The sequence below is a fragment of the Lonchura striata genome, chromosome 7 (assembly GCF_050655825.1).
Source record: "Lonchura striata isolate lonStrDom1 chromosome 7, ASM5065582v1, whole genome shotgun sequence".
Taxonomy (NCBI): Eukaryota; Metazoa; Chordata; class Aves; order Passeriformes; family Estrildidae; genus Lonchura; species Lonchura striata.
In genome coordinates this window covers 25,758,265-25,771,036 of record NC_140709.1, presented here as the reverse complement: position 1 = coordinate 25,771,036, position 12,772 = coordinate 25,758,265, and the positions used below count along the sequence as shown (strand labels likewise).

The window sequence follows — 12,772 nt, the reverse complement described above, 5'->3', positions numbered from 1 at the left end:
CAGCCACATTTCCCAATGATGAATGGGTCTGAGCTCTGAAACACTGAAATCAAGATGCTGGAGAAGTCTACCTGGTCCAGCACACCTTCTGCAAGCATCTTACCCGGTACTCCATGTCGTAGCTTGGCAAAATGATGCGGCCTTCCCTCCACTCCTCCCCTTGGTCCTCTGTGATGACCCACAGTGCCTTGTGCTCCTGGCTGGCTTCCCGCCAGACCCGCAGCATCACCCCATTGCTGCCCCATGCCTGGTACTGGAAAACCATGCAGACAGCACTCTGGGGCAAATAGATGGTGGGGCTGATGAGCCGGGCTCGCTGGCCTTCCCGCCTTCCACTGCTTTGCAGTTGCAGGTAGTTCTTGACATCTGTTCAGAGAGAAAAATACCATTCTATTATTTTCTGCAGCCCCTGGCAACAAGAGTCTCAGCCACTGCCAAGTGGCTTTGGCAGTGCTGCATGGCAGTGCAGCCCCATGCCTGCAAAAGTGGGGTCTCACACCAGCACCCTTTGTGTGCTCATCCAGCTGTGCCACTGCTGTAGCCTGTGCAGCCCAGGCAGGGCATCGAGTAGCACACTTCCCTCACCAGCCACCACCCTCTCTCTGGGTAGGAGACCAACAGCAGAAAGTAGTTAAGAAAAAGACTGACATAATTAGAAGAAGTTAAAAAGCTGGAGCAAGTTATTGTCAGAGGAAGTGATACCACGATAATTGCATTGGCAGGGAGTATGTGTGTTTATTCTACTGGGAGCTTCCTCAGTGAACAAGCCTGAGGTGGGTTTTTCTAAATGCCAGTGCTGAAAACTCATCTTGTTTTGAGGATACACACAACAAAATGAAACTCTGGCTCTCAGTTTTTCTGTAATGCAGCAAAACAGCCTCTAAAGCACAGCACAGAGGAAAGCCATGGGCCCAATGTGTGAAGCATGCATAGGTGACAACTGGGTGGTTGCAAACTTGATGGTAGCTGAAACACATACAGGAGAGGATTCACTTGCTCTAATATTACATTTAAATTGTGCCACATTTTTTGTCAGTCCTCAGGGAGGAGAGATTTGATACACTTGATATCCCAGGAGAAGTTCAAGGCTGAGGCTGGAACTGGAGATATTTGATCAGAATATCAATAGCAGCAAAAGTGTATGGATACAAATCCCGAGGCACACCTGACTTTATCTGGAATCAGTGGTTTCCAGCACTCTCTGATGAAAAGTCTCCTCAAGGAGTTTCTCATTTGCAGCTTGGATGTCTGAAGTCCCTTAGCAAAGACTGAAAGCCAAATGTGTAGCTGAAGTGATCTTTACCTGTCCCTCCATTGTGACCAATGTCAGGACAGAGTCCCTTGGGTCGCTCCAGCTGCAGAGCAAGGCCCAGACAGGCCAGCTACAAATATTGCTAGATTTTGCATTTTGCTCAAGAGGGATGTGCACACTTGCTCTTGCTACACAGTAGGAAAGTGCCACTGGTTTTTCATGCCAGCATGTGCCAGCCCAGGCACAAGAGGATTATCTCTGCCCCAGAACTACAGCGAAGGGTTTATTAGTTCCTTCCCACACATCTTAGCCTGCTGTGCCTGATGAGCCAAGCTCTGAGCAGCAGCTTGGCCCTGCCTGCCCTGCTCCCCCTGTGGCTCCAGAGCCCACAGCAGTAGCAAGAGCAGCATCTGTACTCAGAATGTTTGCAAAGTGCACTCAGAACACCTCCAAAACTTAAACCAGAGAGACCTGAACTTGGAATCCATGGAAAGATAGGTCCCAACAGAAAACAGCAGCCGACATCACTGCTGCTCAGCAGTCAGGTGACATCACAGCCCAAGGGAGATCTATCAACAGTGCTGGCCCTGCTGCAAGACTGTCAGTGCCAGAGAGAAGAAACCAACCACTGTGAGCTACACAGCCTTCTAAAATAAATTTAGGACAAGATAACAGGAATATTTGCCAGCATTCTTCTCCCAGTATGTGTGATCAAAGTACTTCTAAAGCATATCCACTCCTATGAACTTTCACTGATTTTGCTATGTGAAGGACAAATCTGTTCCCGACTGGCCATATAAAGAAACAGCAACACTTTAGCAAAATTTTCCAGCACCTATGAAATGTCCCTGGGACACTTGCCACTTTATGCTAACAAACAGCAGAAAAAAAAAGGATGAAAGTGTGTTTGCCCACTCCTGCTTGAGTGAATCACTTGAAAAAGTACCATGCCGTTTTCTAATGGAGGAGAGTTCTTGTGATTTACCTCAGAGTGGTAGTAGTGGAGGAGGAGATGTGGGAGATAAACAAGTGGGGGAATTAAAAAAAAGAACAAGCTGTACTCCATGCCTAAGCAGTGATAAGGCATAATAAGTCATCAAGGTCTCCTGAATTAAAATCCTCTTTTTATAATTCACTACAAGCCTCTTCAAGTAAAAAAGCAGCGACAAGAAAAGAACAGCAGCAACAAACAAGGGAGCAAATCAGACTGCAGTCATGCACTTATCTCACAGCTGAAATGGTCTCACAGGCAAATCTTAAATAAAAGCACTAACCAGGTTCAAGAATGATCAAATCCAAATCCAGTTCAGGACCAACCTTTGGTGCCAGTATCTAATCAGACTGACTAAGTGCAGGGTTTTGAAGCATCCTTGGATCTACCCATAGCCCACAGCTGACTAGAGGGGACTGACTATTCTAATTTTGCAGCTGGACACCTCCCATTATCCACACCCCAGAAGCCAGTGGTATCTAGTGTGGCTGCCTTGCCACTTCAGCAGAAGAGCCTGTGTTACATCCCCTGCCCCTTCACTTCTGCCCCTGAGTTACATCCCTCCTGCCAGGATTGACACTGACCTTCTGTTTGTTCCCTTTCCTATCAAACTGTGAAATCAAAGAAACTCCTAAACTGCAGCCAAAACTAATGCTCCCCTCAGCAACACAGGATCTTTCAGAGACTTGGGAACCCTCCATCTCCTGTGCTCCCTGCCCAATTCTTGCTAGGGCCCACAGAGCTCTCCAGGACCTACTGTCAGGCCCAAGGGCTGCAAGGAGGCTCAGTCCGTGGGTGGTGATTCCAGTTGCTCCCCTGCAAATAGCAGTGGGTTTGGGCACCGTGTACTCTTGCTCCTGGTACCAGTACCAGTGTCTGGGGTGGAAAGCTGAGTGCAGGCAGGCATGACTTTCTATGTCATTTGAAGATGAAATGGCTGGATCATCTAATGGCTAGTTGGACCTTTGGAAAAGCCCTACGAATTTGCTGAGACTGACTGAATAAGGGCACTGTGGAGTTAATTGTTGGAACAGCATGTGGAAGCCTGGTGGTTCCAGTAGTCACTCTGTTTGATACAGTAAATGGAAGCCTTTGGCACAGAAAGCATCTGAAAGGCTGATTTCCACTGTTAAAACACTTGAAGGGAGCTTTGCAATGATGAGCTGATCAATTCTTCCAGGATCAGAAATGCATTTTAATCTCTTTCCCAGAACTTTGCTTTGCAGTCTCTGTTCCTAACACGATAGCTACATCCTCCACAGAACTGGCACTGCTAGTTCAAAGCACCGGCTCAAAAAAAGCAGGAAAGCCCACTCAGGCATTTTACCTCTGTTTTGCAACTGCTGGTACGGAATAAATCTCATGGATGATTTATGGGATCATTTGGATGTAAGGGAGCCAGTAATGTGAACATGGAACCACCCCAGCCAGATGATGGCAGAGCCCCTCGTGTGTGCATGGCAGTGAGTCCTGGATAAATCACCAGCTGGGCTCTGCAAACCAACCATCTGGGCAACGTGGTTTTCTCTTGGCACACCTGCCCCTCCTGCTAGGAAACCATCTGAGATGACATTAGGGGCAATGGGGGATGAAGCCTCACAGTTTGGGTCAGGACTGCAAGCACAAGCCCCAGCAGCCCCCCCTCTGCAAGGTCAGCCAGCCTTGTGCTTGGGTCCTGCACCTCTCACTCCATCTCTCAAGGAAAGCACCTTCCCTCATGGATCCCAGCAGCACATCTGGAGGTGCTCCAGCAAAACATGTTGGGCAGCATGTACACAAGCAATTATTGAGATTTCAGATTCCCTCTGCATTTCCCCCTCACTGGATATTGCTGAGTTACAGCTGCTGCTCCTGTGGAGGAACCACAGGAATTGCCTTCACTTTGTCCCTCCAAAGGTCGCTGCACTCTCCTTTGTTGCATGGTGTGCTTTAGCTGGCAGCACTGCAGCTCAGTGGCAGCCACCTCTTGTCTGTCAAATCCCAGAGGTGACCACACTGCTGTGGGCACCGTCTGCTATTTGCACAGCCCCAAATGCCACCCCAACCACACCGTGTCATGGCCAAGGGGACATTGCAGTGAGGCATGACCCTGCTGTTCTTCTGGGGCATGTGAGGTGGAAGCTGCATCAGCTCTTGCCATTCCTGGGGAGCAGATCAGCTCAGCTCTGACTGCAGGGTGGTCTGGTAGCAAGGCAGCTGCATGAATATGCAGATTGAAATTAGATAGTTATCACATTTTAAAATTTTTTGGCAAATCATGCAAATTCACCTCAAAAGGCTGCCACTATAATTTCATGACAGGCCTCTCCTCAATGACAGACTTTCATTTAGGATGGGAAGTCAATCCTCCGTAAAACTAATATTTATATTAACTAGATCACCACATCTACTGGAAAATCCCCTCAATTTTGATTATGTATTAATTAGCCTGCCAGGTCCTTGCCATTTCAGCCTCTAAATCAGCCCGTCAAAAGCATAAAATCCCACACTTACCCAGAGCCAGGCTCTCAGCCTGCTCTGAGGAGCCTTTCTAATGGACCTGCCATTACATCCTCTCAATTAAGCCTTACACCCTCAACAGCACGGTGCACCTGTGAGTCCTACTACATTCCCCAGGGACTGCAGGGAAGGCACAGTGTCCCTGGCAAATCAAATGCCAATTAGAGCCTGACATTTATGCTATGTGAGCTGCCAGCCACCAAAATGTGTCTTTTGGCAGCCTGGTGGGCACCCTGCCTGCCCCTGCATGAAAGGTGTGCACAGCCCCACCAGCCCAGTGTCTGTGCCTGCACAGCTGCAGGCATGACCAGGCTGGTGCTGCACTGCACAGGCTGCATGCACTGGCTTTCCCCAGCCTGGGACTCACTGCTGTGAAGCCATGGGGTGGTCACACACTAAGCTTTGAGAGATGGTGTCTTGCTTTGCAGAGAGCATTCCAGCCTGCTTTTTTAAGTGGGAATGTCACTGGTGTTTGAGTCCAAAAAGCGAATGAGGCAAGCAGCTAGCCCCAGAGAAATGGTTTCTTCTCCTCTGCCTCCAGCCCATCCCAAACAAGCAGGAGCTTTGCTGGAACAGACCATGGCCATACCTATTTCTCTCCTGAAAGACAATATGGGCACATGGACAGACAGAGTCTGGCCCTAGCCTGCAGCCAGGGAACTCACAGAGAGCAGCTGACGCTCAGCAAACCTCTTGTGATCAGGGTGCTGCAGTGTCCCAGCTCTGCCATGCTGTGGGCAGCCAGGGCACGAAGGACTTCTAGCATTTGCTGTCCTCACTGTGCAAATGGGAGTCAGGAGAGACACGTACAGCTTTGCTGAGAGGCAATCTGCACCACACATGAGGGGAGTGAAGAGAGACAGAGATGGATATATGGTCTCCTTCCCACAGCGTGCAGCTGCTCACTCATTGCACAGAAATGCTTGACTTTCATACCACCCCACATGTAAAACCTTCCTACTTCAAAGGACACAGGATTGACCCTTGAGGTCAAAATGTGTCCCCAAGGCACAAGCCCTGAGACTCTCATGAGAGTAAGTGCAGAACCACTTCAGTTCAGCCCTGCCCTGTTAACACCATGAAAACCTTTCTGCTGGTTTGGACACAGTAGAATCAAGGCAGCAGTTCTCATGGGTTGCAGGAAAAATATGAAACTCTCCCTTTTAAAGGTCCCATGGGAAAAACACAGGACTGGTAAGGGGTCCCTATCAGCTTAAAAACAGCTTAACATTTGTTTCTCTTAAAAAATAAGCTCTTATGAAACTTCAGAGCACTATAAACACTCTTCTGCTGAAAACTCTTTGAAACAAATAAACCTTTCCCTGCAGTGACCGCAACCCAAATGAGCAGCATTCCTGACCCTCAAAGCCAGCAAAGCTGTGGCCCACAAGAGAAGCTCTCAGTGGGTTTTTGCAGCCCAGCCCAAGAACTGTGTGGTCAGGAGAACTGCAAGGTTAAAAGTGCTTCCTTTTCTGTGCACATGTACAGCTGCCAACATCTGAACAGCACAGGGTTCACAGTGCTGCCAGGGCTCTGACCCTGATGCTGTGTTCACCCGAAGGAGAAGCAATACACGGTAAAGCTGCAGATCCCACAATTCTCTTCTAGAACCACAAGGTATTTACTTAGGCACTGCAAGAAAAGGGAAGGGGGAGAAATTGGCAAAACACGGAGATTCCAGCACTTCAGTACTGGCTTATTAATGTAGCATCACTGAGAGCAATACAATCACATTAACCAGCTAAGGATACAACCCAGGATCTTCAGACCCTTCAGGATCAAGACCCCAGTGAAATTCAAAGATAGTGAAAAGTTGAGGTGCCTAAGTTATTAACCCAGACTTATTTTCAGGTCTTCAGACCTTTATCTTGACACCAATGGCATGCTGCCATTGCGTGCAGCAGGAGGGGGATGAAATCTCATTGAAACCTGAACTTGTTCCTCTGTGAAGCTTGCTAGGTGCAGCTAAGGGGAATCTTTCTACAGATGGGAAGCATCTGAAAGTCCATAGAGGGAAAAATCCTGACAATCTCTTATGGGGCATGGAAAAGGAGCCAATGGTATTTTCTAGGCTTGCAAAGGGCAGGTAGCAGTTGGAACCATGCTGGGCTTCTGCTGAGCTGGGCACTTTGGGTCCATTTTCACCAATGAGGTCCCCAGACGTGTAATGGGAGCCTGCAGGAGAGGACGTGTAGTTAATCCATGGTGTGAAGAGCCCAAGGAACACAGGGCTAAAAAAAGAAATACAGAGCTGCCTGAAAGAGTATCTTGGAAATAAAAATAGTGGAATGAGAGCAGTGGGTGTCTTGTCAGTCTTGAGAAGTTCTCCGTGCCAAAGACAAGGAGGAATTGCATGCAGCACATAAAATGAAATTGGGAGATATCTGAGGAATTCAGGCCTGTCTCTCAGCAGACTTTTCTAATCAAGTGCCTCACAGAGGATATTTCACCATGGTCATTTCCTTTCCTCTCTCTTATGCAGACTGAGCCAGGGCTCCTCCTTTCATTATTATTTTTTCCTTTTTAATTTTAATTTTTGTTTTGCCATTTTCAAAAGAAGTAGAAACACATTCCACATAACTCTTAAAGGCACAGCACACTTTCTTGCTACTGTGGCGCAGCCATGGCCTCTAGCCTGGGCCAGCACCTTTAAATCAGAGTAAATCTGGTTCCAGAAGCCTTGAGTTTTCCTTAACTTTTGCTCTGCCTCTAACCAAGCACAGCTGCTCTCTTTCACCCAACTGCTCACCCCAGGGTGGGGAATTCACAAGCAAAGACCACCCTGAACAACAGCTTTTCATTCCTTGCTCCCTGGAGTCTGAGCGTGAATTTTCTAACCAGAAACAAAGTGCTGGAGGGGGCACGAGGGAAGGGCAGGGGAAGAATAGGGGAGTGTGAACCAAACAATGCTTTGATTCTGTCCCCACCAAGGAGCTGGCATTGCCTCTTTTTCATGTTTCACCAGTTGCCTTTAAAAGCTCCTTGGGGAGGAAAAAAGCAAATAGTTGCTTCTTTTTGTGTCATGTCTTCTTAATTTCTAAGAGCAGGACCAAAGTGAGGCATAGCAGTGATGCCTTTGAACTCCAGCTCTTCTGCAGCCCTGTGCTGTGGGGGAAGGCAGCGGATGCCCACAGATGCCAGGATGGCACATCCTTGCCTGAGCCAGCCAGGAGGCAGATCTGTGGCAGTGCCAATGCTGATCCCTCAGCCTGTGCTGGTGTTTGCTGCTGGCTTCCCCCACTGCTATGGGTAAGTCACCCCAGTCCCCTGGAGCCACCACCTCTTCCTCCTCCCCTGCCCACACAGCCCATGACTTGCAGGGCAGTGCTGGAATTCCTGCCTGCAACCCCCAGTGCTTCAGTGCCTGACTCTGCACAGCACTCCAAGGGAGAGCTCTCCATGCTGGCACAAAAACAGACCACTGAACTCAGTAGGATGACATTCCCCAGCCTCAACAGTGAAACAGTGCAATTCATAACTGATAAAAAGGAGAAAGCGCAGAAGAAGGGTCAAAATCAGGACTGCATGATGCTGTCTGAGGCAGCTCCAGCCTCTCCTGGCTACAACAGGATCTTCTAAGAAACTATGGCCAACTAATTGTAGAAAGACTCACGGGAGAGGAAATGAAATGAAAAATTGAGTCTGAGTTATAAAAATAAGTAATTTTTATCCTACTTGCAGGAGACTTATATTAATTAAACATTATTACAGTGAATGAGATGGGGAGGGTTATTAAGTCTGGGGCTGGCTGTAAGTGTTCTCTCCTGTTGCCTGAGGCTCCTCTGAGCTCCAGATATTAATCTTCTGAAGCACTCAAATGCTGAAGAGATAAACACTTGAAATATGAAAATATTTTTCTCCATAGCAGACACTGCATCCCTATGTCACACCAAAGAAATTTTCAGATGTCCATATGGGTTGCACTTACAGCATTACCGTGTCTCTTAGAAAAAAGCTAAGCACCTTAGGAGCTGAAGAGAGAAATGATGTGTGCATTTGTGTGGGGGTGATTTGTGTGTGGAGATGTAGCAGATTCTCCTCTTCCCATATGTTTCTGGAATACATATTTTCCTCTTTAGCACTGCCTACCAGGTGTTGGCTGCACGGCTTTCCAACTGGCTGGCAGCACTGCCAATCTGGCCAGCGCCTCTGCCAGGTGGCTAACAGGTTCTCCTGAATGTTTGCATTCTGAGACTCAACCTTTCCCAGGGGAGGGTGAGGAGGGCCCATATCATGCCCAGCTCCCTGGGCACGGGACACTCGGGCACTGGGATCAGCAGGCATCAGGGCAGAGCCCAGGACAGGTAAGATCAGCCAGCTCTCCTGCAGGAGCCTTGACGTTCACAAGCAATGACTGAGAGTGAAGCAGTGCTACGGTGACACAGCCTACTGTTATAAGGAAATTGGCAAATGTTCTTCGTGCCAGCCATGCCACAAGTCAATGAGGGATAAGGAAAGCGCACTAGTCCTGGCGTGAGTTCCAAGATGTGAAGCTGAAGAACTTGATCTATACTGCATTGCCAGAGGCAGGCTCCCTTGCAACCCATGCCAGCGCATCTCAGTGAGGTCCTCCATAAATTAGGCTCTGTCACAGTCATGCAAATCTTCTGCTTCCAAAGCACGAAGAGAAAAAGAGCAAAAGTCAACAGCAAGAAGCTGGCATTTCCAGCATTCTTAGGGCTTAGCTCATCCTTCACTTGGAGGAGACTGAAACCCAGCCTCTGCAAGCCCAGAGTGCAGAGTAGCTGAAGACTATAGGCAATCTGAGTAGCATATGGGAAAGGAAGAAATGCATTCTGGAGAAAAAGCACTGGATCCTACAAAGGACATTTGGATCAGGATGTGGAACAAAGCCTGGGCTAGCCTTTACAGTCATATGGGATTCAAAGCCCAGTGTCTGATTCAAGGCTATCTCAAGAGGACAGTTAGTATAATTCAGTGCCAGTGGTCACAGTCCTATAAATAAGCCATGAACTATACAGTAAAGCATCTGAAAGTTTCCATAAAAGAAGTTCAGCTCTGCACAGCCCTCACAACTCATGATAGCTGTGCAATAATCATTCATACTGTTCACATGGAGAAAGCCCCATCAGCTCTCACTTCCCTGCTTTGGTATTAATCATCTTACCAGGCACAGTGTCAGGGCTTAGTTCAGAGTTGCCAGTCCAGGTGCCTATGGGCTGAAAAGACCATGTATAGCCAGTTGCCAAATCGTGTGACCAACCACAAAGGTCTTCAGGAAGATCAAAGTTGCAGTTGAAGTTCGCAGGGAGCTGGAAATCTTACAAAAAGAAATAGAAGGAAAATAAAGTCAGATTGAAAAATGACCTACCCATGAAGGGCTGCTACTAAAAAAGAACCCAAAACTAAAATAGCTGGCAAGCCATCAAAACTGAAGAAAGCATGAAATCTCACTAGCATTGATGCTTTTAACTTATCTCACATTTCCTCAGCCCCAAGGATCAGCCTTAAGTTCTGCATCATCAAAATGTTCACACCATGTCCTCTGGCTAATCCACCAAACTGAGCAAATATAAAAGCAAGAACCAAATGCTTCCAGACTCTAATCAGCACCTTCTCTTCCTCCCCTAGAGTGGTCAATATTAAATGCCTTTTTAAATGTCAGGGAAGAGTCCTTCCTGAGTGCCCCATGCTCAGAAGTTCCTGCCTGGCTCCTAAAGGAGAATCTCAAGTGCTCCAGAAACCCAGCTCCTGAGTGACAGACCCAGCCACTTGCACCAGACGGGAGCTGTCTGTCATCCTGGAGAGCTGTCACTCACTGCTTCCTACCTTCTCATGGAGAATGTGGGGCCACCATGAGCTTGAGCTTTTGGCTTCTGAGTTAAGGAAGCCAGCCTCTATTTCTAGCTCTGCTATGGACTCACCACATGGTCGTTGGGCGAGTTCTTTAACTTTCCATCTTGAAACAGGAGCAGAGTTAATTCCCCTGTGACAACAGCTTTGAAAGCTCTGGAGAGTTTTTCTGCAGGCTGTGGGCAGGCGGGCACATGCCAGGGGCTGCCTGTGGCAGCGAGGCAGCTGCTGGCTCCTTGGGCGAGGGAATCAGTCACATGGAGGCATGGAGGCTGCAGAAATGGGCTGAATCCAAACCAAGCACTCAGCAGACATGCATGTCTGAGCCTAATTATAGGCCAGGATTTTCCTGAGCAAAGAGGAAGTTTTAAATCACAGTGCCCACAAAGTGAGTGATAGCCAGAAGGAGGTGAGTGACTCAAGTGATAGGCATCAGGAGAACTTCACTGCAAGGGGCAGCAGGAGGCTTTTTTTACATGCTCCCACTCCAAAATAAAACAATGTAGATCATGGATCCTTTTATTCCAATCTAATCTCATACCCTGGAGAACAACATTGTTTCTGTTTGGCTGTCATAAATCTGATTGTCCAGAGAAACACACTCATTGTTTTATGGAGTATGAGAATGAAAATTGTTGCTAAATCTGAGGGAAGCTGACAGGGAGGCTGGTTCCACGCTCCACAGCATACTCTGCTTGCTCTCTTGCCCTGGATTGCACCCAGGAATTGTGTTCTTGCAGAGACTGTTACTGGCCTAAGTTTCCTCTCAAGTTCCTTTCCCAAGTGCCTCAATGGTTGCCGGGTTGCACAGGCTTACCACTAAGGCAAAGCAATGAGAATCAGACCCTTTGAGCTACTTCTGCAACTTGCATTTCTAGAACTAAAGTACAGCAGAATCCCCATGAGAGGTAGGAAAAAGCCAATTAATGTTCTTTTAGAAATGTATTTATTTTAAAACCCATTAATTTTTTTATCTGGGACTGAAAGCTGAAGTGACAGAAGTCCTAGGAGCTGTCTCAGAGGATAGTTGAAGTCCTTGTGTACATGCTCCAGTGCTGAGGCCCAGGCTCTGCTGCAGCACCCAGGGGAATGCATTTCCTGAACATTGCACTGTACAGCTAACCTTGCACAGCTCTGTCATCCCTCTCCTCTTCATCTGGACATTTCACAACCTTTAGATGCTCACATTCCCCTTGCAACAAGGAGAAGAGCATGATGTCTGCTTTTACAGATAGGGATTTGAGGCAGAGAAGATTATCCCTCCCCCAGCACTGGCTCTTAACAAGCACAGCATGGAGTCTAAACTAACATTCAGCTTCTTCCATTTTCAGAAGAAGTAGTCAAATGCTACAGTTACCAAACCATTTCATGCACATCTGACAGCCGTCTAAGACAGGGTAGATGAAATCCTGAGTGAAATTAATGTTCTACTCTCTCTATTGCCTGCACAAAGAACCCAGACTGGCCTCCTTAATTTTAAGCTCCTGATATTAGGGAAGATGATCCTTAAGCAGATAAGTGTTCAGGACATTAGTCTTCGATGCATGTTGTGATTTACTTCCACAGTTGTGACTTCTGCAAAAGGAGCTCTACATACCAGGCAGTCTGAATCACCTTCTGAGTATATGATTTCCAGCCAAGAGATGATCTGGAATGGAAATGGCTCCAAACAGGGCACTAAATGAGTTTCTTCAGGTCATGTAAGGAAGCTGTGGGACCAGCTCTTCATCTCTTGTACCCCAGGGACTGAATTAGTTGTTATCTCTTGCTCTTCCATCCTTCCTTGATAGAACTTATCAGATTTTGGTAGATTTGTTTATAGGTTGGTTTTGTTGTGGGTTTTTTTGTTTTTTTTTTTAATCCTGGCCTATCACTAATAATATTACTGTAAGCTTTCCAGGAATCAGCCCCATGTATTGGCGCTAATAGGAAGATAAGAGTATTTTCCTAGCTTTTAACCCATCAGTTACTGAGATAAAGATGTGCTGCTCTGATACATACCGTCCTCTTCTCCACAGCTGTCACCACAGTCGGTTGCTTCTGCATCAGTTGGGTAGGGAGTGGTGGTCTCTTCGCTCTTCAAAGTGGGCACCAGTGTCTCTGCAGTGGGCCTGACATCTGAAAAAAAATGGAGTAGAGAAGTTGTTTGCAAAAGACAGAAAAAGAAGGCCAGGTAGTCGAAACAAGGCAAAAATAATTTTCTTCATGTTCTTATA

At 47.3% G+C, this 12,772-nt stretch overlaps 1 protein-coding gene across 7 annotated transcripts in view; it reads right to left on the bottom strand.

Annotated features, from left to right (window-relative positions):
* The window catches only part of NRP2 (neuropilin 2), an 88,661-nt gene that overhangs the window by 24,976 nt on the left and 50,913 nt on the right, over window positions 1–12,772 (bottom strand). For all 7 annotated transcript variants that reach the window (XR_014956751.1, XR_014956752.1, XM_085585209.1 and 4 more), the window contains exons 11-13: window positions 12,558–12,674; window positions 9,871–10,023; window positions 104–366 (exon numbers count right to left, since the gene is read on the bottom strand). Coding sequence is in view for 5 of the 7 variants with exons in the window: in XM_085585209.1 (XP_085441335.1) it covers window positions 104–366; window positions 9,871–10,023; window positions 12,558–12,674 (533 nt within the window). In the remaining 2 variants the exon portion in view is untranslated. The remainder of the gene's footprint in view (window positions 1–103; window positions 367–9,870; window positions 10,024–12,557; window positions 12,675–12,772) is intronic.